Source organism: Sturnus vulgaris, chromosome 1, assembly GCF_052056855.1.
Source record: "Sturnus vulgaris isolate bStuVul1 chromosome 1, bStuVul1.hap1, whole genome shotgun sequence".
NCBI lineage: Eukaryota > Metazoa > Chordata > Aves > Passeriformes > Sturnidae > Sturnus > Sturnus vulgaris.
The window spans coordinates 82,772,457-82,787,447 of record NC_142243.1 but is presented as its reverse complement, the minus strand read 5'-3'; the positions used below and the strand labels follow the sequence as shown (position 1 = coordinate 82,787,447).

Sequence of the window (14,991 nt, the reverse complement as noted above, 5' to 3'; positions counted from 1 at the left end):
GTAGATGCACTACACCTAATGCTAACTGCAGGGATCCGTACTTTCTGGTAAGATTGAAGGAGGTGAGATGCAGTTAATCTCACTGCAGCCCTCTTATAATTTGCCCTCATAATATTAATTGTATTACATGATTGGAAAACTAGAGTAAATAAACTGCCGATATTGAAAATTTGGCTCAGGACCCCAAAATAAATGGTTGGCAAAAAGGTAAAAGAAACCTCTCTCTCAACTGTTTTGAACTGATTTCCACCACACATCTGCAACCAAACTGTGGATAGATAATTCATTTCCATGCTACTACACTGAGGTATAACTACCAGAAACATTAAACTATCAGTATTAGTGGATATTTATCCAGTTAATTCACTCTGCATAAGGGAAATTATTACAACACATCTAAAGGGATAGTTAAAGCTTACAGCTCAGAATTTTCTTCTCTCTTTTTCTTTTTTTTTTTTTTTTTCTTTTTTTTTTGCATTTGATGGTATTTTTTGTGTTTTATGTTTCATTTCTTCTGTGTTGCCAGCTGCAACTTCCAGGTTAATGACTTCCAAGCAGATTTGAAAGGAAGCCTGAAGACTTTTTCTTTTCCTGGTTTTCTGCTTCTTGACCTTGTGAAAGTCCCAATTCTTTCTCAATCTGCTCTAGCTCAGATTGGTCAAGCAGTTCAAAATCATCAGCTTCCTCAGTGTCTGTCTCCTCGCTCAAACTGGGCGCTGCCTGTGAGGGAGCTTGCTGTAGGGACTGCAGCTGGTCTTTGATGGCAGCAGACACTGCAGCTGTGATGACATTGCCAGCAATTCCACTCATTAAATTAAAGGTTTGGTCACTGGTCAAAGGCAAGGACAACCCTGCAGTGGATGGTCTCTCTTTACTCTGTCTGGAAGCATGATCCGCCTTGACATCAGTTTGCTCTTTCCTTCGCTTTTGCTGGGTGGGTAAACCGATGCTTGAGTCATCGTCATCATTTGTGCCGGCACCATTTTCTAAAGAGGGAAACTCTAAAAGATCTCTAGCGAAAGCTTCTTCATGATCACTAGGTCGGTCAAAATCTATTACAGGGTTAACAGAAGAAAGCAGTGTTAGCACTCACAAAAGGTTTCCTTTTTCCTTTTTCACAAAAGGCAGCCATGTGTAAAAATGCAAGTAATAAGTGTTCTTCTGAATATATTTACTAATCCCTTCTCTAGTAGTCCTCTAATAGAAGGATCTTTTTGTCACTTCTAAAACTAAATGGTTTTGAAGTCATAAAACTAGCACCCCAAATCAACTGGTATGAACCTAACTATTTGAACAAAAGAACTTTTTAAAGCCAACTTTTTTAGGTATCTATCTGTAATGAAATAACCCATGCAAATCTTCAGCACAGCTATTTCTAAATATACCAACCACATGAAGTCCTAAAATTTATTTTTCTTCACAATATATATAAACTACAAATATGTAAAGATGTAAGGGTGTGTTCCAAGCTTTTAACATGCATATGGAATAATAAAAAGAATGTTTAAATAAAGATTTAAATCAATGTAAAGACTAATTTCTTTTTCCTTTCTTGGCCAATGCTTGTATTAAAAAGGAAACAGAAAATGGAAACTCTACAGATGATCTGAATTATTTCATGTTTTCAAGAGGATAAAAACCATGATGTAATCAAATATTGAATTTTAATGGCTGCATTAATGAATGACACAATATTTGTTATTAGAAATGTGTAAAACATACCATGGAGTGCATGGCCTGTGGAAGGGGCCTAAATAAGCACAAGCAGATACTTTCATAAAGTGATTGAATGAGAAGGTATAAAGTAAGCAGTTTGAACTTACTTTCTATGAAAACTAGCAATAGGAGCCTGTTGTAGGAGCATTCATAAGGGTTAAGGAAATAAATCCTAAAAATGACTCATATGTAATTTTCTCCATTTTCTTTAGGAAAGACGGGCTGGGAAAGTGAGAAGGAAGGGTGGTGCTGCATGCAGAGTGGTGGCTTGAATGCATGGAGCTTTGACAAGAGATGAGCCAGTCCCTGGAAGCATCCCATTTGGTCTCATACTTTTGTGTATGTTCCATTTGCTGAAATGCTCCATCGGGAAGAAGAGTGGATGTTGTTATTTTTCACTTAGCAAGGCTTTGAATAGAATTTCTCACATGGTCCTTGCAGCCAAGCTGGTGAGTGAACAGGATAAGGGAACTGTAAGGTGGGTGGAAAAGTGGCTGGACTGCAGGGGTCAAAGACTTCATCAGTGACACAAGGTGCAGCTGGAGGCTGGTTACTGCTGTCTGTCACAGGGACTGAAACTAGCACTGTTCAAGGTTTTTATTAACGACTTGGATGACAGGCTGGAGTGCACTCTGCGAGTTCATGGGCAGAAAGGAATTGCTGTGGGTTATGTGTATTTGATATTCTGGAGGTCAGGATGCCTTCAGAGGGACCTCAACAGGCTGGAGAAAGGAACAGGCTGAAAAGGAACATCATGACATTCAACAAAAGAAAATGTGAAGTCTTGGATCTGAGATGGAACAACCTATGCAGCAGTACAGGCTGGGGGCAACAAGACAGAAAGCAGCTTTCCAGAAAAAGATCAGTGGGCAGCAAATCAGTGGTATGCCCTTTCAACGAGGAAGGCCAAACACACACTGAGCTGTAGTAGCAAAATTGAAGGCAGAAAGTAAATGAAAGGGATTTTCCTCCTCTATTCATCAACTAAGATTACACACTGAAGTACTTTGGCTGGTTTTGACCTTTCCTGTTTTAGATAGACAATGGCATACAGGACTGAATCCCCTGGAGGGCCAGCATGATTATTTGGGGGGCTAGAGAACAGGATGTATGTAGATTCTAAGAGAATGGGCCTTGTTTGGCCCCAAGAGAAGGTGGCAAACTGAGAATCAGTTTGACTACTGAATGGGAAGGTAGAGAGAAGATGGGTCTGACTCTTCTAGAAAGTGCACAGTAAAAGGATCAGAGTAAACTGACACAAACTGGAACATGGGAAATTTTGACTCGCTATTAAAAAAAAAACCTTTTCATCATGAGGGTAAGCAAAAGGGAACTTGCTGAATCTCTGCCACTAGAGGTGTTCAGAACTCAAGTGGCCACAGCCCTGAGAAACTTCAGAAAGCTTTAATGAAGAGCTTTGAAACTGCTTTGGATAGGAAGAAAGATGAGATGAATGACAATTGCTTTTTAAAACTTACGGTTCTGTGATCATACAATGCTGTCTATTTACAACTTGAAATATTAGGAAAATAACTGAAAGTATTAATTTGGCCTGTAGTATCATCCTGCTTGTCATTTACAGGAAACTTTTCCTAGGAGAAATGCAAGATGGGCAGAGCAACAGATCCACAGGTGAGATAATATCAAACTACTGTTGTCCTTAATCTTTATTTCAGCAAAGTGTTTACTGATAGCTTGGTCTGTAAAAAGTAAGAACTTTTTTCTGGTCAAGATCAAGCCAAGTGCTTGAGACTTCTCCTAGTCTAAGTTTTCATAGGCTCATTGCTGGCTGTCTTCATTTCTAGTAAAAAAACCTGATAATACTTTCTTTAATTGGCTGTTTAACAAGTCAGTGTTTCACTGTTTCTTCCTCAGCTTTTATTGGCTTATCTTACCCACAAAAGCACTGGCAGTAATTTTAAAAGGTTTACTTGCTTAAAAGCTTTGGTAGAAGAGAGTGCTACACCTGGCACGTATTGAATGTGTTGGTTTTACCCAGCATTACTTATTTATTTAGACCCTTGATGATGTACTTTAACATTTTTAAGATGAGGACAGTTCTTACACAAAATGTATCCCAAACTATATAAAACACTAAGATTAACCTTAAATTAGTTTCAGAGAGAAAAGCAACAACCTCGACGCTTTCTGTCCTCAAATTGTCTAATAATCTTGGGGTAACTTGCACGTGTGCAATTCACCGATGACACAGATGCAGCTGTTACATACCGTCAGATGTGTCAGTCTGTGGAGAATAGCCCTCGGATAAGTTAAAGGTCCCATTATCGGTCCAGGATACTTCTGAGACATCTGTGTCAGACACTGACAGCTCTTTGGCAACAATTGCAGGACTAACCTACACAGAAAATAGTCCCATACATGGTATTCTTATATTACAAAAAAAAAAAATTAAAATCACACTACAGAAAGCCAGTGCTTAGAGACTGAAAAAAATTCCTTTTGTATGTCATGGTAACATAAATCACCTCTTATTTAAGCCTTAATTGAAGAAACATGAAAATACTGTGCAATGCTTAGAAGCATCCCTCTTTGTAAAAACTAAAGGCTGTATTATACTAAAGAAGAATAGAAAATTCCAGTTATTCATTCTGAAAGCAACCCTATGGTAATGAAAGCAAAATGAGCCTGAAAATACAATATATGCATAATGTAACAAAATGAATAAACTTGGACCAGAAAAACAGCCCAATATGTATAAGACCATCAAAAATTAGGTGAAAAAAAATCATTATCCTTTATCAATTTATTGAACAATATTTAGTTATGTTAGCTACAAATTTTTATCCCATGGGATATATATTTTTTGTTGTTTTTTTTTTCTTCCCCAAGCACAAAACCACCTCTGAAGCAATCACTGTCGAAGTCAGGTTTTAATATGCTACTGATCAAATACTACATAATAATTCCTATTAAGATGATTTTTAAAATATCAACTGGTATTCTGATTATAACAGAAAAAACCTTTGCAATACAGTCATTTAAAATACTAGTAGAAAAATGAGAAATTTGAGTATTCTCATACATATCTAGAAAGATTTTTTAAATAATATACCTATTTGCACCATCATTGAAAATTAGATCAGTGATTACAAAAATATCTGACAAACAGGTTTTCTATTAATGTTTCCCTTTTGTATTTTAGTTTGATAAAAATCAACTGCAATTTTACTGTTGGAAATAAAAGTAACCACCTTTGCTTTTAAATATTTATGTAATCATTCTACAGCCAATACAAAATAAACACATTCTTAGCTCAGTAGGCCAATGAAACCATTACCTTGAAGGCCAGAAGTCACAAATGCAGTAGGTTGATTTGTGTAAGGCTAAAGGTGGAGACTATGAATCACTTCTAAAGCATACTGCTTAGCTCAGGAACACAGCCTCCTGGGGAGGTTAAAGTCTTCCACAGAAGAACAGAGACAGCAATCTAGATAGCCTCCCATTATCTATATAGATTTTACAAGCAAGACAGGGCTGACTGAAAAAAAGTCACCTTAGGACACAGAGCTGATATGTCTAATTCACTGTCATCTTCTGTGGGTTTTGTTTTTGCTGTTTCTGAAAGAAAAAAGATATATTTTTTATCCTACTCATGACAACGGATTTCCAGGTTCAGTGTTGCTCCCTGTCACGCAGCTTGTATAGCAAAATAACCTTCCACTTGCTGACACAGTGCATCATTTGTGTGCTATGCTACCAGGGAAACAAGCCTGACTGAGAGACAGGCTGCTTATCAAAATACAGCAATCAAAGTGGGAGAAAGAATGTTATTCTGAATACATTCCAGTAGATCTATTTACCTGCATTGTACTTCCTTCAGGAGCCTCTGTTGCTCACTAGCATGTCATCTGCCCTGGCAATAAGTATCTCTCTTTTAGACTACACTGCTGGTAAAATGCACAGGTACAATGTGCTGTTAGAACAGGCTATGTAGTTATCCCACCACATTACTTTTACATGAGAACGTGCAATTTTCTTGATAATTGCATGTAATCTTCATTCACAAACCCCTTCTTCTGACAACACCCAGCTACCCTGCATTCACAGTCATATGCAAATATGCATACAAAGCATCCTCTGAAGTGTGGTAGAATATTGCACTTTACAGATAAGCAGAGATACAAATTTTGCATCCTCTGTCTGAGAATCTCTTAAACCAATATGAAATGAAAAACACAGTCATAGTGTTCTTGGTTGTTCATCCTGCAACTTGCTTTTTCCTCTCTTGTGCCAACACAAGGTTTGTGGGCCCACATGGTGAATCCAAGGAGCAAAGCAAGGTAGAGAAGTTGTCTGGGTTAAATTAAACTGGAGGATGAGATGCAGGAAAGAATGCATCTAACCTCAACCATTTTCCCAGTGCTGGCTTATGAAGTTTATTAAACTATACTCTGATCTTTTTCTCTGCCAGTTTCACTTAAAGAACTTTACAAGTAGAATAATGCATAAAAGAAAATTTCCAATGCATTATTCCTTATTTCCAATTACTAACACATTGCATGTAAGAAAAGGGGAAAAGACACATAGTGGTTCTCCTTGGGTCTAGGAACAGCACATTGTATAATGAATTGTATAATGGTTACAAGAAATGCATGTTTTAAAGCAGATACTGAGTCTACTGATGTAGCACTTAGTAGGCTACCTGCAAGTAGTGTGACTACACTACAAAAAAACAAACTAACTCTGTTCACATACAGATTTTTCCTTCAAATAACTTTATTGCTTAAAATCTAAAAGTTTCTAGTATTAGGAAGATTTTGGGATAGATGGGCAAGATTTTGTTTTAAATTGAGTTCTCCCCTTTCCATGTAGAAACTTGGATTAATTTGTAGCTGCTATCCTGTGGCAATTCTTATATGCTTTTGGACTATTTGGAGAAGAAAACTAATTATTTTTGCTGGAGGGAGTGAAACCATGGCGAATTTAGATACAGGAACAGAGTTTGGTCTCTTCCTGAAAATTCTGTTATGTACTTATTTTGAGACTCTTGAGTGAGTCTCTCTGCTGGGCAAGTTTGCCTTATCTAAAGAGAGATAATCATTGCAACCTAACAGCAAGTAGTTTTTTTCTGAAAACTTATAAGCACTACATCTAATCACATACAAAGAGCTTGCCTTGTGTCTTTCCATAAAGTCGTAATTTATTTATTATCATACCCAGACATTTGACATACGTTGTCCCTCTTTATAAAGCTAATAACAGTAGCCAGGTTCAAAGCAAGAAATATCTCTACAGCTAGCTTCTCAGGACAAACCAAATTTTCTGCAAGGTGAATAAAATGCTCTGCATACGGAAATATAATGATATTATCTAATAATATATGGGACTATAATTAACTACTCACCAGATCTCTCTTTTTTCTTCTGGTTAATGTATTCCACTATTCCAAAATCTAGTTTCATCAGAAAAGCCTTTATTTTGCTGCACAGTTTCTGTCCAAATTCATTGCACTTAAGGAAGGGACATAAAAAGGCACACAATACTGTGATAAAAATGAAGACAGAGAAAAAAATCGTATTTAAATATTGCTGTACAAGAAGTTATTCAACAAAGCTTAAACAATGCCTTTGCAGAAGATAACTACTAATTTGACATAATACAGTTAGTTTTACATAAAAATGCACTGTGAAATGCCCATGTCAGACAATTTTATGGTAAAATCCAGTTTTCAGGGGCTATTCCTACTCATCACAGAAAACACCATTATAATTATGTCAACTGACATCTTTTTTACTATCAGTAAGACATGATTTATGGTCATTATAACATTTATCATTACCTTGCCTTAGCCTGATTTTGATATCTCAACTTGACAAACATGACTATGCAACATTGTGCCAGAATCAACACACTGAAAAAACTTGGAAGCTGACTTCCATATGACAAAAAATTGTAAAGAATTTCTTCCTTATATCTAACTTAAATTGACCTTCCTTCAGTTTAAAACCATTACTTGTGCTATTGCAACAGGCACTGCTCAAATGTTTGTCTCCAGCTTACTTATAAGCCCTCTTTAGGAACTGAAATGCCTCTTCCCAGAGTGTTCTCCTATCCAGGCTGAACATCCCCAACTTGCTCAGCCTGTCTTCATAGGAGAGGTGCTAGGGCCCTCTGATAATCTCCATGTGCCTCCTTTGGACTCAACAAGTCCATGTCATTCCTATGCTGGGGATGCCCACGACTGCAGGTGAGATCTCACCAGAGTAGAGGGGCAGAATCCCCTGCCTCACCCTGCTGCCCACACTGCTTTGGATGTAGCCCAGGACACATTTGCCTCTGTGGGCTGTGAGTGCACATGGCTGGGTCATGTCCAGCCATTCCAGCACTCCCAAGTCCTTCTGGGCAGGGCAGCTCTGATCTGTTCATCCCCCAGCCTGTGTTGATACCAGAGGTTATCCCAACCCAGGAGCAGCACCTTGCACTTGGTCTTGTTAAACCTCATGAGATTCCCAGGCACCCACTTCTCAAGCTTGTCCAGGTCCCTCTGGATGGTATCCTGTCCCTCAGACTTGTCAACTGTACCACAGAGATTGGTGTCTTCTGCAAACTTGCATGAGTATGTAAACAGGTATATAAATAAATAAATAGTCCCTATACAGAGACCAAATAATGAACAGTACACACATACACAAATCATGACGGGAAAAGAGACCATACTTACACAAGACATAGGAGAGGACAACTCCAGGAATGTAACTTCCCAAGACAGTGAAAAATGTACATATGCTGCAGACTAGTAGGCAAAACTGGCAAAAACATTAAAATTCACCATTAACACTTCCACTTAAATGATTAGATCATTTTACAAAAGAAAGATGTTGCATGCTAATGAAGTCTAGAAAGCAATGCAAAATTGAAGTTTGTTTTTTAAAACTGAGAATTACTTTTAACACTTCTTGTGAAAATAAGCATCAAACAAAAATATCCATTTTGGATAATTAGGATGCATCCCCTCTTCTACCATAACAACATGCTATTTTTATTCATTTACTGTAAAGCTTTAAAAAGCTAATGTTTATTGCTAAAATTACTAGAAATTATACCCTCATGGCATGAAAATGGACTGAACAATTTATATACAGGAAAAAGCCCAACTCAATAATTGCAATATTACAGTGCATGCTTGTTGCATGCTTACAAAAGCAAAACATCCTTCCTCCATCTAGAGCTCTCTCCCCTGTTGTGCTACTTTGTGAGACTATTTTCTCTCATATGCTGGCAAGCAATCTCTTGATCCTTGTTGGCTGCTCTAGTACCCCTGTTAATGACAAGACTGAGCCGTATTTTCAATACAGAATTTAAGATTTGGCCTTTGTGGTGCCTGAGACATAACAGTATATTTTTCACAACTGCACAGTGCTCAACTAATCTGTTGAAAGTTTGCAGAGAGGATCCATTTGCTTTTGGAGCTGAATTGCAATAAAATAGTTAATTCAAAGAAATTTTGCACACAGCATTACTGCCTAATTTGCTTCTAATTATAGCAGTAAAATAATGGCATGGCTTAGAGAATGAGGTCAGAGAAAAGAAAGGAAAACATGCTATCAAAATGATCTTTTTTAGTATTAGATATCTCTTAACATACAGTTACTGTCATGTTACCACATTGCTGATACTACATTTCCTTACTTCACTATAAACTTATTTCTTTTAAATGTAACTATTGTCCAAACACACAACTGCTCTTTATATAATTTATTATTTTTTTCTAGGTCATTTTCATTCTTCTATAATTTTCATTTTTAAATCCAGTTGCTCACCTGTATTTTCAGTCTAAACTGCTAATATTTCAGTGTGGTACTACATACTTTCTATTTGCTAATTCTGAACGGCCTGTTTCCAGGAAAGATTTTCTGGCAAAATTACGAGAGATTAAAAAAAGAGTAAAAGCCTCGTAGTCTTCTTTTAACTTGTATTTTAACATGTATTTAGAAATACAAATATAAAAATGTGATCTACTATTATCATACTATACTAAATAATGATATTCTTCCAGCTTGGAGAAAAGCCTTACTCTTGCTTCCCTCTTCATGAACTGGGTTCTCCAGCTCAGTCTTTCCAGTAAAAAAAGGAAAATCACCAACTATTAGTGTATAGGAGAAAAATTGCCACAATAAAGTATGAGGAACTCTCTTCATACAGCTATTCCTGAAAACTACAGTTTTTTGATAAAAACCTCCAATGTTTACATTTAGGAACATACCTATTTACTTCTTTGCTTTTTCAAGTTTTTATTAAATTGTGATCCTTTAAATTTCCTTTTAAAAGTCCATGGAATAACTGTTGAGGTTCCAACAGCTGTAAGGGGATGGACTGTATTGCTATAAACTTTACTGTGAACAGCTTTTCTCACTGACTACCTACCCATACTCTTCACAGCAAAAAAAAAAAAAAAAAGTTAGCAGAAACTCATGACTGAATGTGTCAGAATGTATTTTTTTTTCTTGTTTACTTGTTTTTTTCCTAAATCTTTCTCACCTTTTTATTAAATCATATATATATACTAAATCATATATAATTGTTAATCTTACTGGGGAGTGCTTACCTTGCCAGGGTTTTGTTCCTTAAAGTGGGACATTTCTTGAAGAAATACAAATAAATTCATCAGTGCTTCTGAAATGCACTGATTTATTCTGGGTCTGTAGTCTTGACTGGAATCGGTGATTTTCCAGCTGAGTAAAACAAACAAAAATACCCGACTTTGTTTACAGCTCATTTGGAAGTTGAAAGTGGTTGAAAACATCATGTAAAGCCTTAGCCTCTGGCAATCCAATGGCTGTTGCTATGCTAGACACACCTGTGCTTGTTTCATCGTATTTTATATTGAGCTAATTTGATCTTTTTAACAAAACAAAATTAATCCGTTCAGTAGTAGCAGTTTTCAGTCCATATAAAAATTACTGCTTATTCATTCTGGTCATATGAAGACATTGAGTTCAAGGCACAGTTGTCATCTAAATCAAGCAACTGACCCCAAACTTATTTTTAAATATTATTTCTTCTTTTAAAAATATACCACAGTACTTTTCATTGCCACAAGATGGCCACACATCTTAATACATTTTGTTTTATGCATATAGTCCTTGTGCTTTCTCTTTTCTACTTTTTATCTTGTTCTGAAAACTATGATGATGAAATTGCTAACCTACCTGGAAAAAAAGAAATTGTTCTTGAAGTCTTTCTATTTACATTAATTTTGCTACGGAACTTTAGTTTTTCTGTTATATTGAAAGGACTGTTTCTAAAGCTTATCTTATGACTGTTCAGTATTTTTAATAAAATAACAAGCCCACCACAAAACCTGTACCGAAGAATTTTTGGAAAACCATAGGATAGTGTATGTGTCTATCACATTTGGGGTTGGTGAGTTTATCCAATATTGAGCTTAAATGGTCACATCATACACCTTTGTGGAGTACAACGAAGCTGTTTCATGAAACAACAAAGAATAATACAGACATACACAGGCCAGTCAATGTCAAGTCAAACTGGTACAAAGAATGGATGAACCACCGTGCAAACACTGAGAAGCTGAATTCTGCACCAGCTTTATTGAGTTAGTTTTCACACAATGCACTGCTGAGTACACACAGCTTTGGTCACAGCGAATGCAAGTCGGCCATGAGCAGCTCTGGTCATTTCACTGAGATATATAACCCAAAACATGTCTAATCCATCACTGCATTAAGACCAAACATTTTGTCACAGGTAGACTGAATTACAAGATAAATAAAAATCTGCATTATGAAAAAATGACTGTACACGGGTCAGAGCACAGCCATAAGGGGACACACACGGTCAGATCAAACCCCTGACTCCTATCAGCTACACACGGTCTCCGCATTTTTGTAAAAAGGTACAATTTCGGTCAAAATTGCTCCGCGGAGACCCTTCCCTGCCTCCCGACCGTCCTCCTCCTTCGCCACGAGGTGGTGGCACAGCCGCGCGGGGACCAGCCAGGGACGGGAGGGACACAGAGGGGACACAGCGGGGACACAGCCTCACCTGCCCGTGGCACCGCGACCCGCGTGAAACAGCGGCTTCAGCCACTATTTTTCACCCCAAAACTGGTGCCCTATTCCTGACTGCATTATAGAATTTATGGTGTTGCAGTGGTGTGATTTCATCTCACATAACAAAACAGTCAGGGTGAGGGTTTTTCCCCATATCTAAGGAAAAACACCAATGAACTATTTAAAAGAGTGCACCTGAAATGCATAGGATAAAGAGCCCCGTGTCTTGGACTAGGTGACTTTTTCAATTTCTCTGCCATACAAGCCACTGAATGCAGATATTTGCCCATGACAGAGGATGCAAATAAAACCATAACTCATAGAGATCACTGCAGGAACCCAGCTGGAGGGATGAGTAATGTTAGACAGAACTTTCTGTCTGTATCCCACCCACAACAGGGATTTCAATTTCCATCATCTCTGATAATTAGCAGCTTCAGAAAAGTATCATACAAGGGTTTTGGCCTACAGGAACTGCAATTTTTATGGATAGGCCACTTCCCCTAAAGAAACACTGCTTCCAGCTTCTGTAAACCATTCTACAGCATTAATAATAAGTATTTTAAGAGTTGCCCATTTGTTCCAATACTACTGTCATGACACTGCTCTGAATAACAAAAATCCTTTTACAGACTTTTACTCCTACTCTGTATTTTATATTGCTGACGATCAAAGTAGAACTTTGTGGAAGCACAATGCAAAAATGAACAGGCCTGATGCCTGCTATCAAATTAGAGCTCTGAAATACCTAGTACAACTGCAGATACTTACTTTAATAGTTTTAAGCTAATAGCAAAAACAGAGGGATGAAAGACGAAAGCATAAAGTACAATAAAAATACAAACTATCTTCACATATGCTAACCACTAATATAAAGACAATATAGATTAAAGAGAAGGAGCCATAACAAGGCACAGTGGGATAATTACTAACAATTTTTAAGAATGCAAATTATGAATAAAAAGTGCATATTTGCAGGGAAAGTTTTCTGCAATTGCTTTGCTTGATGATAGTGATGCTTTCTTTAGCCAAGTTGTCAAAAACATGAGCTGCAGTGCAGATAAAATATATTGCAATATGCTTTGGCCCTGTGGTCCACATCAAGAAGACAAGCCTCCTCCACAAGAAGAGTGGATGGTACAGGTGAAATTTGCTTCAAAACTTTGCAAACCCACTACTGAGCTCCACAAAAGAGCACTTGGCAGTTGCTTCTAGGCCACAAGCAATCACAAGACACCTTTGTCAGTTCTACAATAGCTACAATTTTCTATTTTACAAGGAACACCAGGCACTATTTTGAAGCTTTATTCTGATCTTAGGCAATTAGAGGTGTAAGAAAGTCAGCTCGCTGATCTTCAGTGTGACCACCAGATGCACATGCTGCCTCTTCTTGTTCACACCTCCCAACAACTACCAGCCTTGGTGATGTCTATCTTTCCTATCTTTTTACTCTGAGCCAACTTAAATAGCAGTGTTACCCACAGACCAGAGGGTTGGAACAAGGGGGAAGCAACAGATCATGGTGAAGGGAGAGTGAGAAAGGAGGCACATCATATAGTCGTATGTACAACATAAAATGTATGTACACAAAGACAGAGAGGTTATGCCATGGCCCTGTAAAAACAGAGATAACTATTAAGCCTGCATTAGATCAAAAGGAAACAGGCACACAATGACGCATACTCCAGAGAAATTAATTTTCCAACGGTCACATTTAAAGATACAAAGGAAAAAAGAAGACATGTAAAGTGATGTAGATGACAAATGTGGAGTGCCTGATTATGACATAAGTCAACCAAGAATATAAATCTATTTCAGCATAATATTAGTGGAGTTAATTAAAGTACTCTCAGTACCTTAATACATTACTTAAATGTGAACCCTGTACTTCCTGCCAAAACAGTTTTGGGAACTGCTGTCCAAGTGCTCCTTTGGGGATAAGCAGCCAACTCTGATTATTTCCAAAGGCCTTTGTGGATCATTTAGAAAGAACATTTTATGCTCCCATCACTTATCCTTAGTTTGATATACAATGCTACACTTTCATCCTAAAACTACCATCAATAAGGTTGAGGGTGTTCAGAAAAAAATAAATTACTCACATCATTCTGACTGCCTATTGCATCATTTCAATAACTGAGCAAATATATAAGCTGTTGCCTAGTAATTGTAAAAAAAAACTACCCAAAACACTCTACCACCCAGATGAGTCCACTGATCACAGTCACAAACTCTGGCCAGAAGACTCAGTGGCATTACGTTCGCTAAAAATGACTGATGGTGTCATGCTCCCATTTCATAGCTAGACATCTGTTCAAGCAAAGCCCCATCACATTTCTCTCAGAAAGGTCAGCAGATCTCATGTTACTGGTTTAAAGATCTCTTCGTGATGTGCTGGATTTTTTTAAATTACGCGTACACAGTTTTCTATGTATCTTCATGCAGACACGCTACTCAGAACTGCAGGAGGGACAAGAGAACACCATGATGCGGTGGATCGGAAGGACTGCACCCACATAAACATAGAGTTAGTAATTATAGAGCTTCTAAACCCTCCTGATTTCCCAACTGTAACCACACACATTTGAAGCCTGTGCACTCTGTAATTTTCAGGGTAACTTAGAATGTAGTAGTCAAGGTGGAAGAACTGAAAGTTACATTCCCAAATATATGTAAATCAAAATATAGGTAGTTTTAAGAAAAGGTAATATATAGAATTACTTAGAACGGTGCAATTGTAAGGGATCTGGATATCAAAGGACAAACAGGCAAACAAGAGTTCATCATGAAACTTAATCAAATGAGATCCAGAGTGTAAAGCGTTAGCAAAGCCCAGTCAAGTAGGTCTACCTTTTCAGAGCTTTCACAGGCTTCTGCTGTAAAGAAGAAATCACCACAATGCAGAAGGGAGTGATTTATAATGGTAGTTTTTCTCTGAAGGAAAAATTTTATACCTGAAGACCTATAAAAAAAAAGTAGGTTTTGAAATTTTTCTTCTAAATTATTAAGGTACAGAGATAAGGGATTTAAAATAGTATCCAGACTAAAAAGTTTTGTGTAATTTTTTTTAAACATAAAAATATCAGGAGTTCATATACTGAAAATTAACACCGCTTTCTCTTTCCAAAATATAAAATAGTGTTAAAAGGAAATTTTACAGTTAAGTATATTAAAGTACCAATGGCAAAACCTCTAAAAGCTACTATTGAACTGTGGTGGGACACAATGCACTATTGATTAG

General features: G+C 37.3%; 1 protein-coding gene across 2 annotated transcripts in view; it reads right to left on the bottom strand.

Annotated features, from left to right (window-relative positions):
• Positions 1-440: 440 nt before the first annotated feature.
• RETREG1 (reticulophagy regulator 1) overlaps positions 441-14,991 on the bottom strand; it is a 60,561-nt gene continuing 46,010 nt past the window's right edge. For both annotated transcript variants that reach the window (XM_014893085.2, XM_014893087.2), the window contains 6 exons: positions 10,283-10,409; positions 8,399-8,483; positions 7,082-7,219; positions 5,231-5,295; positions 3,946-4,072; positions 441-1,052 (listed from right to left, as the gene is read on the bottom strand). In XM_014893085.2, coding sequence (XP_014748571.2) covers positions 541-1,052; positions 3,946-4,072; positions 5,231-5,295; positions 7,082-7,219; positions 8,399-8,483; positions 10,283-10,409 — 1,054 coding nt within the window. In that variant the 3' untranslated portion in view covers positions 441-540. The remainder of the gene's footprint in view (positions 1,053-3,945; positions 4,073-5,230; positions 5,296-7,081; positions 7,220-8,398; positions 8,484-10,282; positions 10,410-14,991) is intronic.